Below are 18,517 nucleotides of genomic sequence, written 5' to 3'. Positions count from 1 at the left end.
CTTCTTCTCTTCTTCTCCTCACTCCGTTTCTCTCTCAGAACTCACTCATCTTTCATTCTTCATCATCATCACCTCCCCTTCACTTGACCTCCTACTTTCACACTCCTTCATTTATCGTCCTTCAACACACCAGCGGACTTAAAGTGAAGTTGTAGAGTGACTTTGCTCTATTTGTCTTTATCTTTTCCCCTGTACATTTACTGTACTGCACAACTGCAGAACATTTAAGAAGTCTGACTGAAGGTTTCTGTTTTGTACAGAACAGTAGTGTTATTTCATACAATCCAATGAACTGGCTAACCCTTGGAAGTGCTTCAACTGCAAGTCACCTAACCTTGTCAATCATCATTACTGACAGAATACTGGATGCTGAAAATAACTCCTCACACTGTAATAAAACTATGATTTACCATTTTCAGCCTCACAGCATGCTGATGAATGTATAGTTTAAAATAAGCTGTATATTTTGGGATATATTCAAGACAAAGTAACTCCTCCAGCAAATCTGATTATCCACTGAACCTCTATTCAAGTCATTATTTCAGTTTGAACATAGGCGTCACATAGATCAAACGAGTAAGTTAATCAGCTCTGATTTCCACTTTGTTAACCATTTTATCTTCTACCTGTTGCCTAGGTGACAGAGATTAGCAACGTCAAGAATGTCACGCGGTTGCCTCGAGATACCAAGAGACAGGCAGTGGCCATTGTGTTTACAGACGACACCTCGCGCACCTTCACCTGTGAATCAGGTAATGTATGGACACACACACTTGTCCGTAAACTTACCCCCCCACACTGTAAAACACACCCGCATGGTGGAAACACACTTGACAACCTCACTGTGATGTTAAGACTTCAGGAACTTGAACACAGTCAGTCCACTCAGCTGTTGTTCAGAAAGAAACTGTTCCAGCACACAACTGAGATGAGATTTTTTTTAATGTCAAACACTAATTCCAACATCAAGAAGGAAATTTTTAGCCCAGTTCAGACCAATGATTCATGACTAGACCAAACTCTTTTAGAACGAAGAGAAAAGTTGCCGCAGTGTGAACTGGCTGGTCTGAGCTCAACGTAAGCCGGCTGATGGTGTCACCTACAACTCAGCTGGTCAAATCATTGGTGGCTGGTTTTAGAATGTAAAGCACATCACCAGTTTCAACAGCCTCTGGCCTTGAACAGTAGTAACTGTTTGCACCCAGCAAGGCTGATTCATGACAATACAACTGAGTGAGATAAAACTGTTTTCAGTGTTCATCATTAGTCTCAGAATATCTGCCAGTTGAGGAGACTTCATCATTTCACCATTTAACGTCTTCATTACAAGAATGATCTTGATTCTAGTTGACGTGATCTCTCTCTCTCTCTCTCTCTACAGAGCTGGAGGCAGAGGACTGGTTTAAGACGCTGTCGATTGAGTGTCTTGGCACACGGCTCAATGACATCAGCATGGGAGAGCCCGACCTCCTGGCTGCAGGAGTACAGTGTGAACACACAGGTAAATCACACAGAGAATAAAACATACAGAGTAAAAGATTAAATCTCAACATGCAGTTCAAACTTCTGCTGCCCCCACTGCAGATCTGTGGATTAGTTCAGGGCCTCCAGATTCAGACTGACTGTCCGTCAAACACAACTGATAGTGTTGGTGGGTGGGAAGCCAGTGAGGGATCATATTCTCATTGCTGCTGCTGAAGCTCAAACTGGCAGGTGAAATGAAAATGTGTTTAATAGAGTAGAGGTCTGTCTTTTTTTTTTTTTTTTTTTTTTTTTAAAGATATTTTTTTGGGCGTTTCAGCCTTTAATTGATAGGACAGCTTAAGCGTGAAGGGGGGAGAGAGACAGGGAAGGACATGCAGCAAAGGGCCACAGGCTGGAGTCGAACCCGGGCCGCTGCGGCAACAGCCTTGTACATGGGGCGCCTGCTCTACCACTAAGCCACCGACGCCCCAGAGTAGAGGTCTGTCTGTCTGTAACATCCTCCCCTGGTCAAATGAAGCTGGCAGTGACAAAAGCTGCAGTTTGTTTGGACAGAAAAAAAGAGGAAGATGATGATGTGGGTTTTTTTCTTTATGCAGCTTTTTAAAAAACGTTTGAATCGCTGGAAACAATTTCTGAAAGCTATGGTTTTTAAATTTACATATTTTATATGCTCTAAATTATATGTTTATATATTCCTCTAAACAACATGACACATTTTTGTTTGGTTTTCCGTCCATAGTCAAAGCTAAATAGGCGGTTGCTGTATCCATCCATCCATCCATCCATTTTCAACCGCTTATCCGAAGCTGGGTCACGGGGACAGCAGGCCGAGTAAGGCATTCCAGACGTCCCTGTCCCCAGCAACGCTTTCCAGCTACTCCTGGGGTACTCCAAGGCGTTCTCAGGCTAGATGAGATATGTAATCCCTCCAGCATGTTCTGGGTCCTACCAGTTGGACGTGCCCGAAACACCTCCAAAGGGAGGCGCCTAGGAAGATCCTGATCAGATGCCCGAACCACCTCAGAGCAGCGGCTCTACTCTGAGCTTCCTCCGGATGTCTGAGCTTCTCACCTTATCTCTAAGGCTGAGCCCAGAAAGCCCACGGAGGAAACTCATTTCAGCTGCTTGTATCCGTGATCTCATTCTTTCTGTCACTACCCAGAGCTCATGACTATAGGTGAGGGTTGGGACGTAGATGGACCAGTAAATCAAAAGCTTTGCCTTCTGGCTCAGCTCCCTCTTCACCACAAAGGTCCGGCACAGTGCCCACATCACTGCAGACGCTGTGCCAAACTGCCGATCCATCTCACGCTCCATTCTACTTTCACTCCTGAACAAGACCCCGATACTCAAACTCATTCTGTTAGGGCAGCAACTCACTTCCAGCCTGGAGGGGGTCTGGCCCATGGCCTCAGATTTGGAGGAGCTGACTCTCATCCCGACTGATTCACACTCGGCTGCAAACCACCCCAGTGCATACTGGAGGTCACGGTGCGATGAAGCCAACAGAACCACATCGTCTGCAAAAGCAGAGACACAATACTGAGATCACCAAACCAGACACCCTCCTCCCCTGGCTGTACCTTGAGATCCTGTTTTGTTTTGTGTTTGCTGTTCTTCCTAAACTAACAGTAATTTGGTGAGCGCTCAGTATTGCGTCCTGTGAGCATCCACTGAGTTGCAGAAACTCTGTCAAAGCCTCATGAGGGCTAAATTTGATGTTGTTGTCACCTACTTTTCACAATACACACAGTCATGTGACCAATTGTCAAAGTAGAAATACTGATTTGAGCAGCTTTAAAAGCAGCACTGAATGGTTCAGGGCCAAAGTACTTTTCTGAATTGTTGCTCCGTCATGAGCGATCCAGACCTCTCAGAGTAATATTCAAATATTCAGACAAAGTCCCCAGAACACCTGAGGTTACTTCAGGTTATCTCAACTCTCAGCCACACAGATCAGTTTGCAACTGCTTTTTATTCAATTCAATTTAGGACTATTTGTTCATATCACATACACTGCACTTTAATTGTGCACCACTTTTTTTTCCTGGTTTCATTGTCTCATTGTATTTAGGCTAATTTATATTTTCTATTTTACTTTTCCTGTTTAATTTTTCTTGTTCTGTTTATTTCTGTTTTAAATCATGTTTGTCTTTTTATATTGCCTCATGTTTCTTCTCTTATTGCCTTTATGTCTGATTTAAAGCACCGTGGATTGCCTTATTGCTGAAATGTCATGTACAAATAATGCATTGCCTTAATAACAGCTCTGCTCTTAGCTATTAAACTAAGAAACTGGAAACATGTCGGTGAAATACCTAAAGCAGTTCAGACTCCACTGACAGTACGTCCCTGACATTGTTGCTGCTCTTCCTTTATCTCCTTCAGAGCGCTTCAACGTGTTCCTCCTCCCCTGTCCCAACCTGGACATCTACGGCGAGTGCATGATGCAGATCACCCACGAGAACATTTACCTGTGGGACATTCACAACCCACGCACCAAGCTGGTCACCTGGCCGCTCTGCTCCCTGCGGCGCTACGGACGTGATGCTACTCGCTTCACTTTCGAGGCTGGACGGTGAGACGGGAAATGGGATGGCTGCTGGAAGGAGGGAGGGAGGGAGAGGGGAGATGTTTGATGGCTGATACACACAGGTCACATACATCATGGGATGCCACACACATGTAAGATTAGCATCATGTAAGGGACGACGCATCCTTTGTTATAGCAGTGTGTATTTAAGATGAAATGCTTTATTGTAACTCACAACCAAAGTGTGTGTGTGTGTAGTTGTCAGTCCGCTTACGGTCAGTCCAAGGATACCCCTCTCTCCCTCTGTCTCTCCCTCTCTGAAGAGATTGATTGAATAGATTAGACGATGAATCAATGCTGGGTCGGACCTCCTTATCTCCTCCTCTTTGATAAAACCTGACGAGCTATGATTGGGTCAGCATGCAGATAATGGTGTGTGTGTGTGTATGTGTGTGAGTGTGACTCTGAAACAATCCAAAGTAGCAAGAGAGCCCTCTGTCTGCGGCTCTGCTGTACTGCATCACTCTCAAACACTGTGTCTCATTTGTAATATATTCATTATTAGCTCCTTTACTGCCATTTAATTTCATTAAGCTAACATTTATTACTGGCCTCGCAATACAGACACAGTAATGTGCATTAAGTACAACTTAATAGAAACAGACCATTTTAAATGAGTAAGTTTGCTGTTAATGGCTCTTGAATTGATGATCAGAGCGCCTCAGTCACAGCCACCAAACTGCGAGGTCATCTGATGCTGTGCAGAAGGGCACTTGTTCTTTTGGTCATTTACATGGTGTAGACTGTGTGATGAAGAGTTGGATCAAGTGGAATATGACTCTGAGTTCCCTGTTTACTGAGTTTTTGCAAACAAATTAAGAGTTATCAGCATGAAATCATACGGACTGACAGGTACCTCATTCATTGGACAGTTTTGGTGTTGTCATCTGGCATAGTCACTGCGTCTTGGACTCGTGGGGAAGTGGTGGCAGACAGCAGGTCGCAGCACTTTACTGAAACTGATGACAGGGCGTCTGCAGGTTCTTAAAAAGTCTTATATTCAATGTTGTAAATATCAGATCTTTAAAGTCATTTAATAGTCTTAAATTTGACTTTATGAGGTCTCAATTGCCACAAAAATCTTATTTAATTTATCCATTTTTTAATTTCTTTTTGTAAAAACGAGTCAAGCTTTTCTGCGTGGAGTTCCACATTTCTGAAATGAACCTAAAATTGAATTTTTGCTTTATACTTGCACCTACCTGCTGGTAAAATGTAGATTAACCCAACTCACTCAAATAACCATACATCTACATAAAACCTTCCTCTCCACAGGACCATATTTTCCATTATTCCCTGCAATGCTTGAATAAGAAAACAATTATCTGTCAAAAAATCAGTCTTAAATATGGTTAAAAATGTTTTTGAAAAGGTCTTAAAAAGCATTAAGTTTAAGTGTTTGATACATGTTGACACCCTGGATGAGTTTATTTAACCTCACTAGTCTCACCTGATTATCCATCCATCCATCCATTTTCATCCTCTTATCCGGGGGCAGCAGGCCAAGCAAAGCGCCCCAGACATCCCTCGCCCCGGCAACACTTTCCAGCTCCTCCGGGGACCCCGAGGCGTTCCCAGGCCAGATGAGATATGTAATCCCTCCAGCGTGTTCTGGGCCTCCTACCAGTGGGACTTGCCTGGAACACCTCCAGCAGGAGGCGCCCAGGAGGATCCTGATCAGGTGCCCGAGCCACCTCAACTGACCCCTTTCGACACAAAGAGCAGCGGCTCTACTCCGAGCTCCCTCCGGATGTCCGAGCTCCTCACCCTATCTCTAAGGCTGAGCCCAGCCACCCTTCTGAGGAAACTCATTTCCACCGCTTGTATCCGTGATCTCATTCTTTCAGTCACTACCCAGAGCTCATGACAGAGGACCATGGCCTCAGACTTGGAGGTGCTGACTCTCATTCCAGCTGCTTCACGTTCAGCTACAAAACGCTCTAGTGCATGCTGGAGGTCACGGTGGGATGAAGCCAACAGAAACACATCATCTGATTATTGATCTGATTATTATTAGTTAAAGCTCAAGTTCATTTTAACAATAATAACAAACAAGTAGAAAAACGGCACTGTTATATCAGAAAGTATAATTCCTGAGCGCCCTCTAAGTTTTACTTTTGTGTTAATTGTTAAAGTACAGAGCAGGAGACAAGCTCAATAAACCTCTGTTTAACTCCTTTATACTTTGTGATGTATCAACTCTCCACTTGTTCCACACCAGAGTTTGATTGACAGCGTTCACACTGGCTGAAACAAACTGAACCCAACAGGCAAATTCATCATGGCACATGTCTTACAGGATCCATTATTTCCAAGGTTCCCATTCATTGTCTATGTAGGCAGCTGTGCAGTGTTTTGTGGTATTGGATTTCAAGAGACGGGTTGTCAGCTCCTCATTTTCATGAAGGTGAATCTAGGGTACTTTATGCAAATCAGGGGCATCTAGTGCGACTTGCTGCCTCTGGAAACTCCCAGTAACATAAGATGGATAATTTATCGTCTCCTGCACCCTCATAAGAACAGTTAAAGAACATCAGTCACAAAAAGACAAACACAAGGAACACAGTAGTGTCTCAACAAACTGCTACTGCTACAGTATTCAGATTTTCTTTGATCTGAACCTATTAAGTGTGGAAGGAGCTCATTAAGGTTCTCCAGACTGTAAACTCCTCCATTATACTGTACTGGCCAGTCTCTGCTGTTTTGTACACTAGCTTCATACTGAGGTCGTGTTATGTGTGCAGGATGTGTGACAGCGGCGAAGGCCTCTACACCTTCCAGACCAGAGAGGGAGAGCAGATCTACCAGAGGGTTCACTCCTCTACGCTGGCGATCGCAGAGCAGCACAAGAAGGTCCTGCTGGAGATGGAGAAGAACAGCAGGGTGAGAGCTGCGCTAACACCCCCCACTAAAATGAAACTGCCTACCCCAGCTTTAATTGAATAATGGAATTGTAATGACTCATCTGCTGTCCCCTTTTTTAAATTCCTGATGTTGTGTCTTTATGACCCCCAGTTGATGTCTATGGGTTCAGAGCCTGGATCCTACCCCTGCACCCCCACCGCCATCCTGCCCCGATCTGCCTACTGGCACCACATCACTGGAAACCAGACTGGCATGGATCCTTGCAGTGGTAGGTCCCACACTGGCATCTAAACAATTTTGTCAGTTTTTTTAATCTTATGTAGGCATGATATTGTTTACTGTATGTGTAGTGAAAAACCACAACATCCAGTTTCCCCTCCAGTCTATTTTAATTGGGCCTGTACCTAATTTCCTGGTTTCTGCTGGCGGCTGGAGTAGAGGTGACACACACCAAAATCAGAATTAACCCTTCATGTATGTTGAGTTTTGCCTCTTTCATTTAAATACACTTAATGTAATCTGGTCAAGATTTAGATAGAAACTAAAATACAACTAGTGCAACACCCAGCTGGCCACCAACACTGTTAGGCGTTGATATTTGGTTGAATTTAGGTTGTGACATCTGGTGACCAGAATTTCAATGTCAGGACAACATCTATCGCCTATTTGATGTAGAATACTGACGACAGATGACACTGATATTTTGTTGGTTGCAAGTTGTGTCGTTAAGTGACCAGAATCCAATTTCTTCCAAATGTCTCATGCCAGTGTCATCTTGACATAGACGACCGACATTCAGCCTTAAGGTGCGGAGAACAAAACCTACAAAACATCTTAATGTGAACATACACACAATGTGAAATTCTTACATCTTTAGACCTTTAAAATAATATCAACCCGATTTCATTCCAGCCAAAATTTAACAACTGTCCAGTCCTGATCCCACAGAAAGCATTTATGGAGTTGTTTTTTTTCCACACTAATAAGTATCGAGTTCCTGACATGTTGAGGCAGAGGGTACTGTCTGTAGCTCTGGTTGAGGGTGAGAGGCTGTCAGCAGATAAACAGAGATCTGTGTGGGTACATGAGACCCTAAAAAAGAGGCTGGATCATGGGGAGTACCACCACTTGGTCCAGGTGCTTCTCCTCCATGATGGATGTTTCCAGGCATATTTTAGGATGACTCAGGGGCAGTTTGACAACCTGCTGTCTATCGTCGGGCCGTATAGCTCTGGGTATCCAGCAACCGCTACCACCAGTTTCTCCCCTGTTGTTTACCAACTGGAAACTATTGTAATAACCACCACAGAAGGCCCGCTTCTCAAATCATCTGATTGGACAATGGAATAAAAGGACAAAAAAGAGATGACGTGTAGCGTTTATCCACTCTGAATTTAAGTTTTTTCAACTTGAGGAGTTCAGAACGCTCTGGAAAAAACACCAGGCACCTAGAGCGCAGAAATGCAGGGTACGTCGCAACACAAAAACCACGAGCAAAAAGCCTACAGTTGCTAAAACTCTTTCTGTGTGATCGGGGCCTTCGAGTCCAAAGTCTGTCTGACATCAGAATGGCGTCCGGTGCCAGTTGGGTTAAAACAGATTGTGTACTGGCTTAGATTAATGAGTTATTCTTTCCAATAATTTGATTCACAGCTTCTTACTGAATAAAAAGGTCCTTTTGTTTCAGGTGATTAAAAACATGTAGCCATCTTTTAAAAATGATGGTGGCTTCAATCTTATATCCAGTGTTAAAATAATAGTTGAAGCATTTACACTTATTGGCTTCCTTTCTGAGAGTGAGCAATATCAATCTTGTGTCTGAGTGTTAAGCACGGAGCTGGAGTCAGGATATGGTTAGCCCAGCTCAGCAAAAACACTGTAGGCAGGGGGAAACAGCGAGCATCACTCTGTCCACAGTGAAACAGCACACCTGCCAGCACCTCTAAAGCTCACTGATGAACACATTGTATCTGGCTTGTGCTTCAGTAACGGCTGTGTGTTTGTGTGTCTGTAGGTGATGCTTCAGACGATGACCTGCTGTCCACCCGCCTGCCTCCCGACCGCCCCGCCACGCTGCCCCTGGCAAACACACACGCACAGTCCCAGCCACACATACACAAACACTCCCCGACACACTACCCCACCTACCCTGGACAGTGACACAAACACTCAGACTATGTGGACATTTGAAAAGACGCAGACAGAGACACACGCATATCCACATGCATGCAGGCACACAGAGCTCACACACACTGAAAGAGACACACACTGTCCCTGCTTAGGTTAGTTTTACAGCCCAACGTTACACCTCACAGGAGAAAGGCGGGACTAACACTGGCCCACAGACCATGCTGAATGCAGAAAGCAGGAAGTGAAACTAAATTCAGCAGAAGACTGCGAGGAGATTGAGCTTCCTTACATGACTGCAGCTCCTACAATTCCACAGTAGATGGGGGATATTTGACGTTTTTCCACACTCAGGGTGAGAAACTCTGGCATCTATCAGAGGCCCTCAGTTCGCTTTAAACAACCTAAGTTGAATTATATGTCTAACCAGGTCTAAGTGTTTCCATCTGTTCTTAATGTCCACTTTCAAAGGCAGGGTGAAAAGCCGATAAGAATAATTTATAGGGATTATTTTTTAACTGAATTTAACCTACAGGTTTTTATTGAAATTCTGATTTAAATAGTAAATCACTGTCAGTGTGAGATACAGCTGATAGCATATTTTACAACATTGTGAAGTGAAACAACACTTTGCTTTTGTTAGCCAATGCTGATCACAAACCTATCTTGTCACCAAGCTGCCCGGATAGATTTGATATATTTTTAGTAAGTAATCTGTGATTTAGTTACTACAGTAGGACTAGAAATACTGGATCTGATGAGTTTCTCACCCTCTGAGTGACACAATTTCCAAATGGCTGCCATGGGATTGACGTCAATAAAGCCCAGGGTGTTTCACTGAATACTGCGTGGACGGGGACTGCATGGTGCCTTAATAGCACCACATGGACTGTGCTATCATCGGAAATATACTGACATCTTGGATTCCCTCGTGGAAAGTTCCCAGCGTGCCAGTGCCAGCTGACACACTTGTCTGAAGAACACTTGATCATTTCACTGTACATCCGCGTCTGGATCAATGCCTTTGATTTCGCTGATAACTGACTTTGCAGTTACTGGATCTGTTTGCTGTGCTGAGGTTCTTAACCGTGGAATGAAACTGTGATTGGATTCATTTTTATGGATTGGCTCCTGTACTGAACTGGATATTCACCCTTAGAGCTGCGGACTTTCTTAGGGATGTATCCTATTCCACCTCCTAGTAGCCACATGCTTTTATTGAGCTATATTTGCACAGCCCTGTTTTTTTCTTAGGTTATTTAAGGGTTAGATGTCAAAGAGGGAATTACAGTGTAGAGGTCAACAGATATATGATGATACATTTGGACTGATTCTGCCATTAACTGATATTCAGTGTCTTTACATATGACCCCTTGAATGCCAGATGCTCTTTTTTCCTTAATTTATTTCTTACAAGAGCGACAAAACCCTTAACACTGAAATGGGAAACACATTGGCGTTCATAGATTCTGTAATGGTCAGGGGCATCTCTTCCTCCCACAAGGCCGGGGTTCATTCCTGCACTAACGTCACACCTGAGTGGAAGCTGAACTAGAGGAGTATCAGGGCACACTGAAGGGGAACATGGGGGAACTTGGGCTGCCGACAGGGGCTCTTCAGGTGCCTCACTTTTCCGACATGATAGGTGACATCAGGTCAAAAATGAATCATGGAATCATCCCACTGAGCTACAGGCACATCATGGTTAAATATTACCCAAGAGTCACACCAGAGCAGCACTTGAGCACATCATGGGAAAATTAAGACCAACTTAAAGAGGGCACTTGGACCAACCAGAGCTATTGAGCTAACCCAAGCCATGTTTCCACCAAACACTTTTGGTATAGTACCCCTGGAACTGATACATAACCCGTACAGACATGTAGCTAAACCCTAGATCTGACAGCACTCTTAAATGGAGGCGTGGTTCTCCTCTTTACTGACGATGCAGAGGTGTGTCTGCACCTCATTAATCATCCACGGAATAGGGTGGCATATCGACATTTTCATTATTAAATAGAAAAGGATTTAGTGTTTAGTCTTTGTTGCAATAATGGCCGCATTATTTAGGTTGCCCTCAGTGAGTTGCTAAAAAATAGTGGGTTTGTCCTTTGAGTCCTTGTCGAGCAAGAGTGAGGATTGTCTCTGGACAAATCAACAGATTACAGTGTTTCTAGCTCCACCTTTTAATATCAGATCAGTGTGCTAGCTACCTCAGTAGAGGGGTGACAAAAAACAGTATAATGGAGCGCTTTTATGGGTACCATCCACAAGTTTCGACAATAGAAACGCAAAAATAACTGCTCTAATGTGACCTGAACTGTTTGGTGGAAATGAGGCTCATGGGGCACTTGGACCACTCTCGTACCCTATGATGTGACAACAGGGGAAAAACTAACTATGGAATAGAAATCCAGATGTTCTACCAGTGTAATCAGCACACGGGTAGTGTCACAGCTGGTTCTGTAATGGTTTCCTCAGCTTCATGTACATGGCCTTTTTCAAACCTTTTTGTTGCCTCCATTCAGTCAGTCTGGGAGACAGATGGTCTTTAGGGATAATTCCTTATTTATTATTATTTATTGCAACGTGAATCTCATTTGCAGAGTTTTAGCCATCATTTAAGTAATGAGATCTGGGAACACAGCAACATCGGTCAGAAGGAGGCGGAGAGGGCAAGAAACACAATAAGTCAGAGGATCAGACAGGCCGTAAACAAACCTCCAGGTTAGCCCAAATTATTACAAAGAGAAGATGAAGATGCACGTATTGCACATATTGCCGGGTTCAGATCACATGTTTTTTTGTGTGTTACAATGGTCATTGTGTCAGTTTAGACTGTTAGAGTCATAAATTCTTGACGTGACAGACTGCACCTTGGTAAACGAGCCTCTAAAATGAAAGAAAAAAAATGACTGTGACTATCTCTCTGTTTCACAGTTCAACCTCACGCCACCAATAACATCATCCCTCTTTCTCCCATGTTTGCAGCTGTGCAAAAAAAATTGCAACATGCTACTCCCTCTGTCGGGACATAGTGTCATCCACTATGACACACCAGACAGGATGAAATGATGGATTGTCGGGCCCGACGCCCATTTTCATTCCTGACTCGAGCCGACACCCTGCGTCTGTTGGGTTGGGATATAATGATGATGATATTGTGAAGTCTGAACCCAGCATTAGAGACAGCAGATGTTGACAGTCAGCAATGAATGGAATAAAATAAAAACAACGTAAATATAGGTCTCAAATGTGAGTAGGTGTCAGCCAGGTCAGGTGTGACAGATGCAGGTGAAATCTGAGTAATGGCCCAGGCAGAACTCTTCTTTAGTTGTGCACACACAGTTTTCCTGTTGAATCAGGAGCTAATAACAACATTCATTTATGTTGCCTCGCTTTCTGGTTTTGGCTAAACTTTTGGTTTGTTAACAACCTGTCTGATCATCTAAATTTAAGTTTGTTTGATTTGTATTTTTGCTTTGTCACCAAACTTGCCATGTTCTGACATCTCTATTTTAGTAAATACAAGATTCAAATTAAAAATTTAAACTTTACAAAATTAAGACCCAAGTTAGTAAGAAACCAGAATTGTCCTTCAATAATGTCCTCATCCACAAGGGGGCGTAGCATCATTAGCATCTTAAGGCTCATTTATACTCACTTTAGGTACAAAAATAGACACATCCATTTCAAATGTTGCAAAGGTAATGCCCTCATACTTCCATGTGTCTTTTATGATAGCATAGATACAGCCCACAGATGGCACTAGAGGGCAGAGTCAAAAATTTCACACAACAAATGAGATAACGCTGGAGGAGGTTGTAATTTCATACCTTTAAACGGTGGTGGTCATCGTGGATGGAAAATTCTTTTCACTGTATTACCGATTAGTTCTTTTCCGCCATTATTTAAATTTCTTTGTCGTCGTCTGTGGTTGTATGTTGTTTAAACTACGCTACACTGCTTCCAAGATCTCCAGTGGCACTGATCTGTTTCGTCCACATCTGTAAGCTTTCAGAAAACTTACATAAATACAGATGAAATGAGCACAGAGTACGGACAGCAGGCCCCCTCCATCTCTTTAGTTGAGCATAAATGAGCCCTTAGATGTTCAGACTCTTTCCATGATGCATCTTTGATTGACTCTGTTAGGGCCATTTTATTCCATGCAAAGGCACACAGATGCGAGCGCATTGGGACGCATCGAGACGCATTGGCCGCCATGATGCGTGCTTGCATCTCAAAATGTGTTGTCCATGTTTTTTGATACGCGACGCAGCGACACGTGTAATACCATGCATTGCCAGCAGGGTGATAATGCAAGCGACGTACTTGAAATTAAGCACTTTTTATTATTCACAGAAGAAGCAGGTATGAAATATGGCGGGCGAGGAGGAAAAACTTTGTGAACTTGTATGAGCACACCCCCATTTATATGACAGTTCTAGTGCCCTGCACTCTCATAAAATAGCAGTACTAGCTAGCTGGAATGTACCGGTGACTCTGCTACCCCCTATTGCGTGAGTGATGTATTACATTTCAAGTGTCGCCCTCATCGCTTACGTTCAGTGTGTTGCTCGCGTCGCTTGCTCGTGTTGCGTGCGTTGACTATGAAACGGCCCGTACTGTCAAAGTGCATCATGATCGGGGAGGACACTGAACTACATCCACATCTGACCCTTGTTTGTATGGCTGAAACATATCTTCTTACATTTTCTTACAGCATTCCAGCATGAATGATTATTCGGGTCATGTATTTTCAGTCTTACCTTCATAACCTTAAACTTCACTTTTACCTGCCCCAAAGCTTTCTGTTACGGAGGTTGTCAAAGGAGAAAGAAAAGAAAAGCAGATCCTGTTTTCTTTCATCAAGGCAGCTTGACTTTGCGACAGCCTGCCTTTGCCTTCTGTTACACTTCGGCTGACAAAGAACTTCGCTTTTCATTTTGTTGGTACTTTAGAGGTGAGGTGGTGGTGGGAGGAAGTTGATTAGCATGCCAGGAAGCACGGGCTGCCAGAACAAGAGCAGTTGGATTATGTTTGCATGGGAGAAATCCTCTGATCGCTGCCTTTTGATTCTGTCATAAGGGTTTAAGATTGTTAATATGACAGCGGAGATTTAACCACAGCAATGTGACGTCCTGGAACACACCGACCACCTTTACACCATCGTGAAATGCCTCGTATCTGGATTGTGTCTAGATCTGACTTAGCTCGATTAATGCTGGAATCCTTATACACCTTACATTTCATACTTCATGGTTTTTAACATGACAGGGCTAAGAGTTTTGTTGGTTGTTTACATGATGTAAGTTGTGTATTGTGTGTAGATGTGTTTTGTGTACTTGCATACTGTGTAACTTGAGTTTTGTACATATTGCTATTTATTTCATATGGAGTGTGTGTGAGTGTGATAGAGAGAGAGAGAGTGTGACACGAGGGATTATTGCAAAGTGTGTTCATTTAAAATGCAGACACCACTTTTTTGTACCTTGTAATGTTTGAACAAGCAGATGGCAGCAGGTCCACACTTTGTCGGCGTGGCTCCTCACACGTAAATCTGCACCTGGGTGAACAACAAGAGCATATTTACCACTCTGTCCCCTCTCACAGCATGAATCTTTTTGGCCTTAGATGAATCACAGTCACATCCTCTTTGTTCATCCACACTGCTGTTTGTGTTTGTTTGTAAAGAAACTGTAGCGTCCTGCAGAGAGGTGTTTCACGAACGCGGCTCAGAAAAGCCTGTCATGAGTGAGCTCAACAAACTGAACCAGGATAAAACTGTTTCGTAAAGGTTGAGTCAGAGCTGCTGAGGTCAGACTGGAACACAGGCCTATAACATCAAGCACAGATCACATCAGTGAAGGAAACAGGTAAAACCAAACTGTGATGTTCACAGAAACAGAGCGGCACATGTCAAACAGAAAACAGGAAGAAAAGTTGAGTTGAATTATGTTACAGTATTTGGTTTCCACATGTGACATATCAGCCTCTGTATGGTGACAGTGCAGTTTTTAACACCCTCAGATTGGCTGTCTGCCTCTCCAGTGTTTTGGATGGTAGTATTTATGTGCATCTGTTTCATTTCTGTAATTTACACAAGATAAATGATGAAAATTTTCACTAAGGCGAAAATTATTACCTTTAATTTAATCATTTGAATCGCCTGAAGCAAAAGAAACAAGACCTGAGTCTCAGACTGAGAGCACAGCAGTGCTTCTAGTATCAGAGTGCTGTGACGCCCACAGTAACGATGTTAACCTGTTAATGTTGGACAGGTTTTGATTTCCATTTTTACCATCTTACTTTACCATGTTAGCATGCTAACATTTGCAAATAAGCACTAAACTCAAAGTGCAGCTGATTGATTTGTAACCAAATATCTGCAAATGACGAAGTATTGGACAAATTAAAATGTTGACCTGATGATGGCGCTGGCAATCAAAGAGTCACCAAATTTATAACAGTATGAGCATAAATGACCAAATTTTTGTGCAACCCATCCAAAAGCTGTTGAGACATTTCACTCTGATCCACAAATGTCAACCTGCTGGTGGCAGTAGTGCAGCACAGTCACCAGAATGAAGGCCGTTGCACCCTGAGTCTGCACTTTTGAAATTTTGCATCCAAAAGAAATCGTTGCACGCTGATTCTGATGTGTTTTATCGCTGCAAAATTTTGCAACATGACACAAAATGAAAAGACACATTTCCTCCTTTGCCCCTCTCCACTGGAGTTACCTATCTGACCGTCATCCCTCCCTGTCTTACATTTGACACAGCAGCTGCATGAAGGGGCGGAGCTGTCCTCAACATTCTGTGTGTGGTCCACATCCTCCTCTTCCTCATCATCCACCTGACTTGTTGAAAGTAGCTGTCTGAGTTATCATCTGAGTCATCCCATTCCTCTGTCTTGTCCCGGCTGTGTCCCACCGCCTCATTTTCTTCACTGATTCTTGGTCAAACGTCTCTAAAGGCTCTGACGGATGCAAAAAACAAAGCCGTTCCAAAATGACAGATGAAAGTTTTGGACTTAGTGTGCAAATATGATTGACACAATGTGAGGTTGTAATTACTTTTTAGACGTGCAAGAATTTCAGACAATTAAAAAAAACAACCTGTGTGCAAAGGCCTTTAACGTTGGAATTATATCTTTCCGCAAACCACAGTTAGGTTACATTTGTACGTTATTGTGCAGCAAATATTGTAAAACTTTAATTTCTTTATGTTTCAAAAACACTGGGATTAACCTGTGGTTACGTTTAGGCACAAAAACCATTTGATTATGGTTGGGAAAAGACAATGTTGGCTAATTGGCTGTTGGCTTAATAGACCTACTTTTGGTGGCAAAAGCTCAGCAGGAAACACAGCAATGTCTCTGTGTTTCTGTGGCACTCACCAAGATGGAAAACGTGATGATGTCTTGGTAAAATATCACCACTTTCATGGCACTATCCTTGGTGATAAAACAGCAGCTGGTCACTAAAACACACATTTGGTAGCTAAAAGCTGCTGAAATGCAGCGGTGACACCCTAAAAAAAAGTCAGTTTTGTTATGTGTTCTCGAATGATGGCCATCTTACAGCCATCTTGCTTAGCTGTCCCACCATCCACCATCCCATCTGCATCCCAAAGACAAAGTCAGCTCATATAGCTATGATCTGTTGCATATAAAACGTACAAATGTAAAATGGTTTGCAGCAACGTACAATGCCATCAATTTCTTGTGGCGACCTGGCTGCACTAAAGATCATCACTGAAGTTAGTCAGGAACTATGAACGTCGGCATCACATTTTGTGCCAGTCCCTCAGTAGGCAGGTGAAAATTTAACCTACTGGTGGTATTAGATAAAAAGTCAAAGGAGCACAACACTCTTTAGGATTCATCATCTGGGATCCATGAATGTCTGTACACAATTCTGTAACAATCCATCCAGTAGTTGTCGAGATATTTCAGTCTGGACCAAAGTGGCGGACTGATCAAACCTCTTCTATGAGACAGACTTTCCTGGTTAAACCCTGATGTACTGAGGTCAGTCAGGCTTTATTGGTGATGTTGCTTTGTCAAACACCCCTCTGGTTATATAAGTGACACAACAACGTGCTAAGTGGAAGACGTGATTGATGGTAATGGCTGCGGAACAGGATGGAAACCTGCAGCGCCGACAGTTTCTCCTCCAGCGTAGTTTGAAAGCACCAGATGGTTATAGTCACTGTTTGTGATTGTAGTGTCATCACACACACTGACAGTGTCAGCTCTCATCGATGGCTGTGACCTCCCCTTAGCTTTGTGACAGATGACAAAATGTTGTTTTCACCCATTTACACCGTCCACACTAAGTGCATGTTTTGTAGAAAAATAAAGTCCATTACTTAACGATGTGGCCTCGCTGTGTGTTCATGCTTTGCCCTCGCTGTATAAAAACTTGTCACGTGTAAAATATGGAACATGAAGTTGAACGATCAGGTCTGTGTTCACATGGTGGTTCAACTGATTTGATGATTGTGTGGTGGCACGTCATGCTCATGTACAAGCATTCATATAAAATGAATAGGTGTTTTTACAGTAGACCTTTTGACATGTCACTGCAGGAACAACACAGGTGTAAATATTGCTGAAGAGATTTCAGAGCTGATGATTTAATAGCTGAAGACCTCAGGAGACGTCGATGGATCACACACAGACTTGAGAATCACAGCTCAACATGCAGAGTGTAACGCTGTGTGTGCTGTCCACAGATTCTGAGGGTGTCCTTGCTTTTAACCCAGACAGTTTTCCCTTACAAGTTACTCCACATTTCCAATTATGAGAAAAGTTTTTTTATGAAAAAAATCTGCTCTTGTTTTTTGAATTAACAAGATAATAATCTGATTAATTCAGAAAACAAGATTTATGAGATTATTATGTCATTAGTTAAAGAAAAACAAGCAGAATTTATTTATGCATTTACTTAGGTCTACTTATTAAAGGACAACTTCGGTATTTTTCAACCTGGGCTCTATTTCCCCATGTGTATGTGTGCGTATGATTCATAGGTACAACTCGTTCTAAAATTGGTTCAGTATTGAGGGAGGCGGATGCAGCCGGGAGCTGCGAAACGAGCTAAAACGGTAACAGGGGCAAATGCGTCCTGTATAAGTTTGTGCATTAAAAGTGCTTTTTTTCGTCACTGACCGGTTCAGATCGCCAGTGCTGTCTCTGTAGATAGCATACTAAGTGTTTCCCTTACCTCTGGGCTGTGTGATGTCACAAGCTTTGCTCCACTGTGTCTGTAGCTCTCTCTACTCGTGGGGCAGCCGTTTTCTTGAGGAAGAGGTGTTTCGGGATTGGATGTCTTCTCTTCTTCGGCTGGCAGTAGTCATCTTGGGAGAAGTGAGCACTGCAGACCCGATGGTCTGCAAGGCGCAGTGTCTGGACAGGAGTGTTAGCATCCATTTGTAG

General features: G+C 43.1%; 1 protein-coding gene across 3 annotated transcripts in view; it reads left to right on the top strand.

The window, feature by feature from the left end:
• dok4 (docking protein 4) overlaps nt 1–17,564 on the top strand; it is a 152,607-nt gene extending 135,043 nt beyond the window's left edge. For all 3 annotated transcript variants that reach the window (XM_049561939.1, XM_049561931.1, XM_049561923.1), the window contains 6 exons: nt 638–752; nt 1,382–1,501; nt 3,874–4,063; nt 6,823–6,961; nt 7,094–7,211; nt 8,958–17,564. In XM_049561939.1, the coding sequence (XP_049417896.1) occupies nt 638–752; nt 1,382–1,501; nt 3,874–4,063; nt 6,823–6,961; nt 7,094–7,211; nt 8,958–9,103 (828 nt within the window). In that variant the 3' untranslated portion in view covers nt 9,104–17,564. The remainder of the gene's footprint in view (nt 1–637; nt 753–1,381; nt 1,502–3,873; nt 4,064–6,822; nt 6,962–7,093; nt 7,212–8,957) is intronic.
• Nucleotides 17,565–18,517: the final 953 nt, after the last annotated feature.

Source organism: Epinephelus fuscoguttatus, linkage group LG2 (assembly GCF_011397635.1).
Source record: "Epinephelus fuscoguttatus linkage group LG2, E.fuscoguttatus.final_Chr_v1".
Taxonomy (NCBI): Eukaryota; Metazoa; Chordata; class Actinopteri; order Perciformes; family Serranidae; genus Epinephelus; species Epinephelus fuscoguttatus.
The sequence above is the reverse complement of the archived record's forward strand: the minus strand, read 5'-3'. Positions and strand labels throughout refer to the sequence as shown.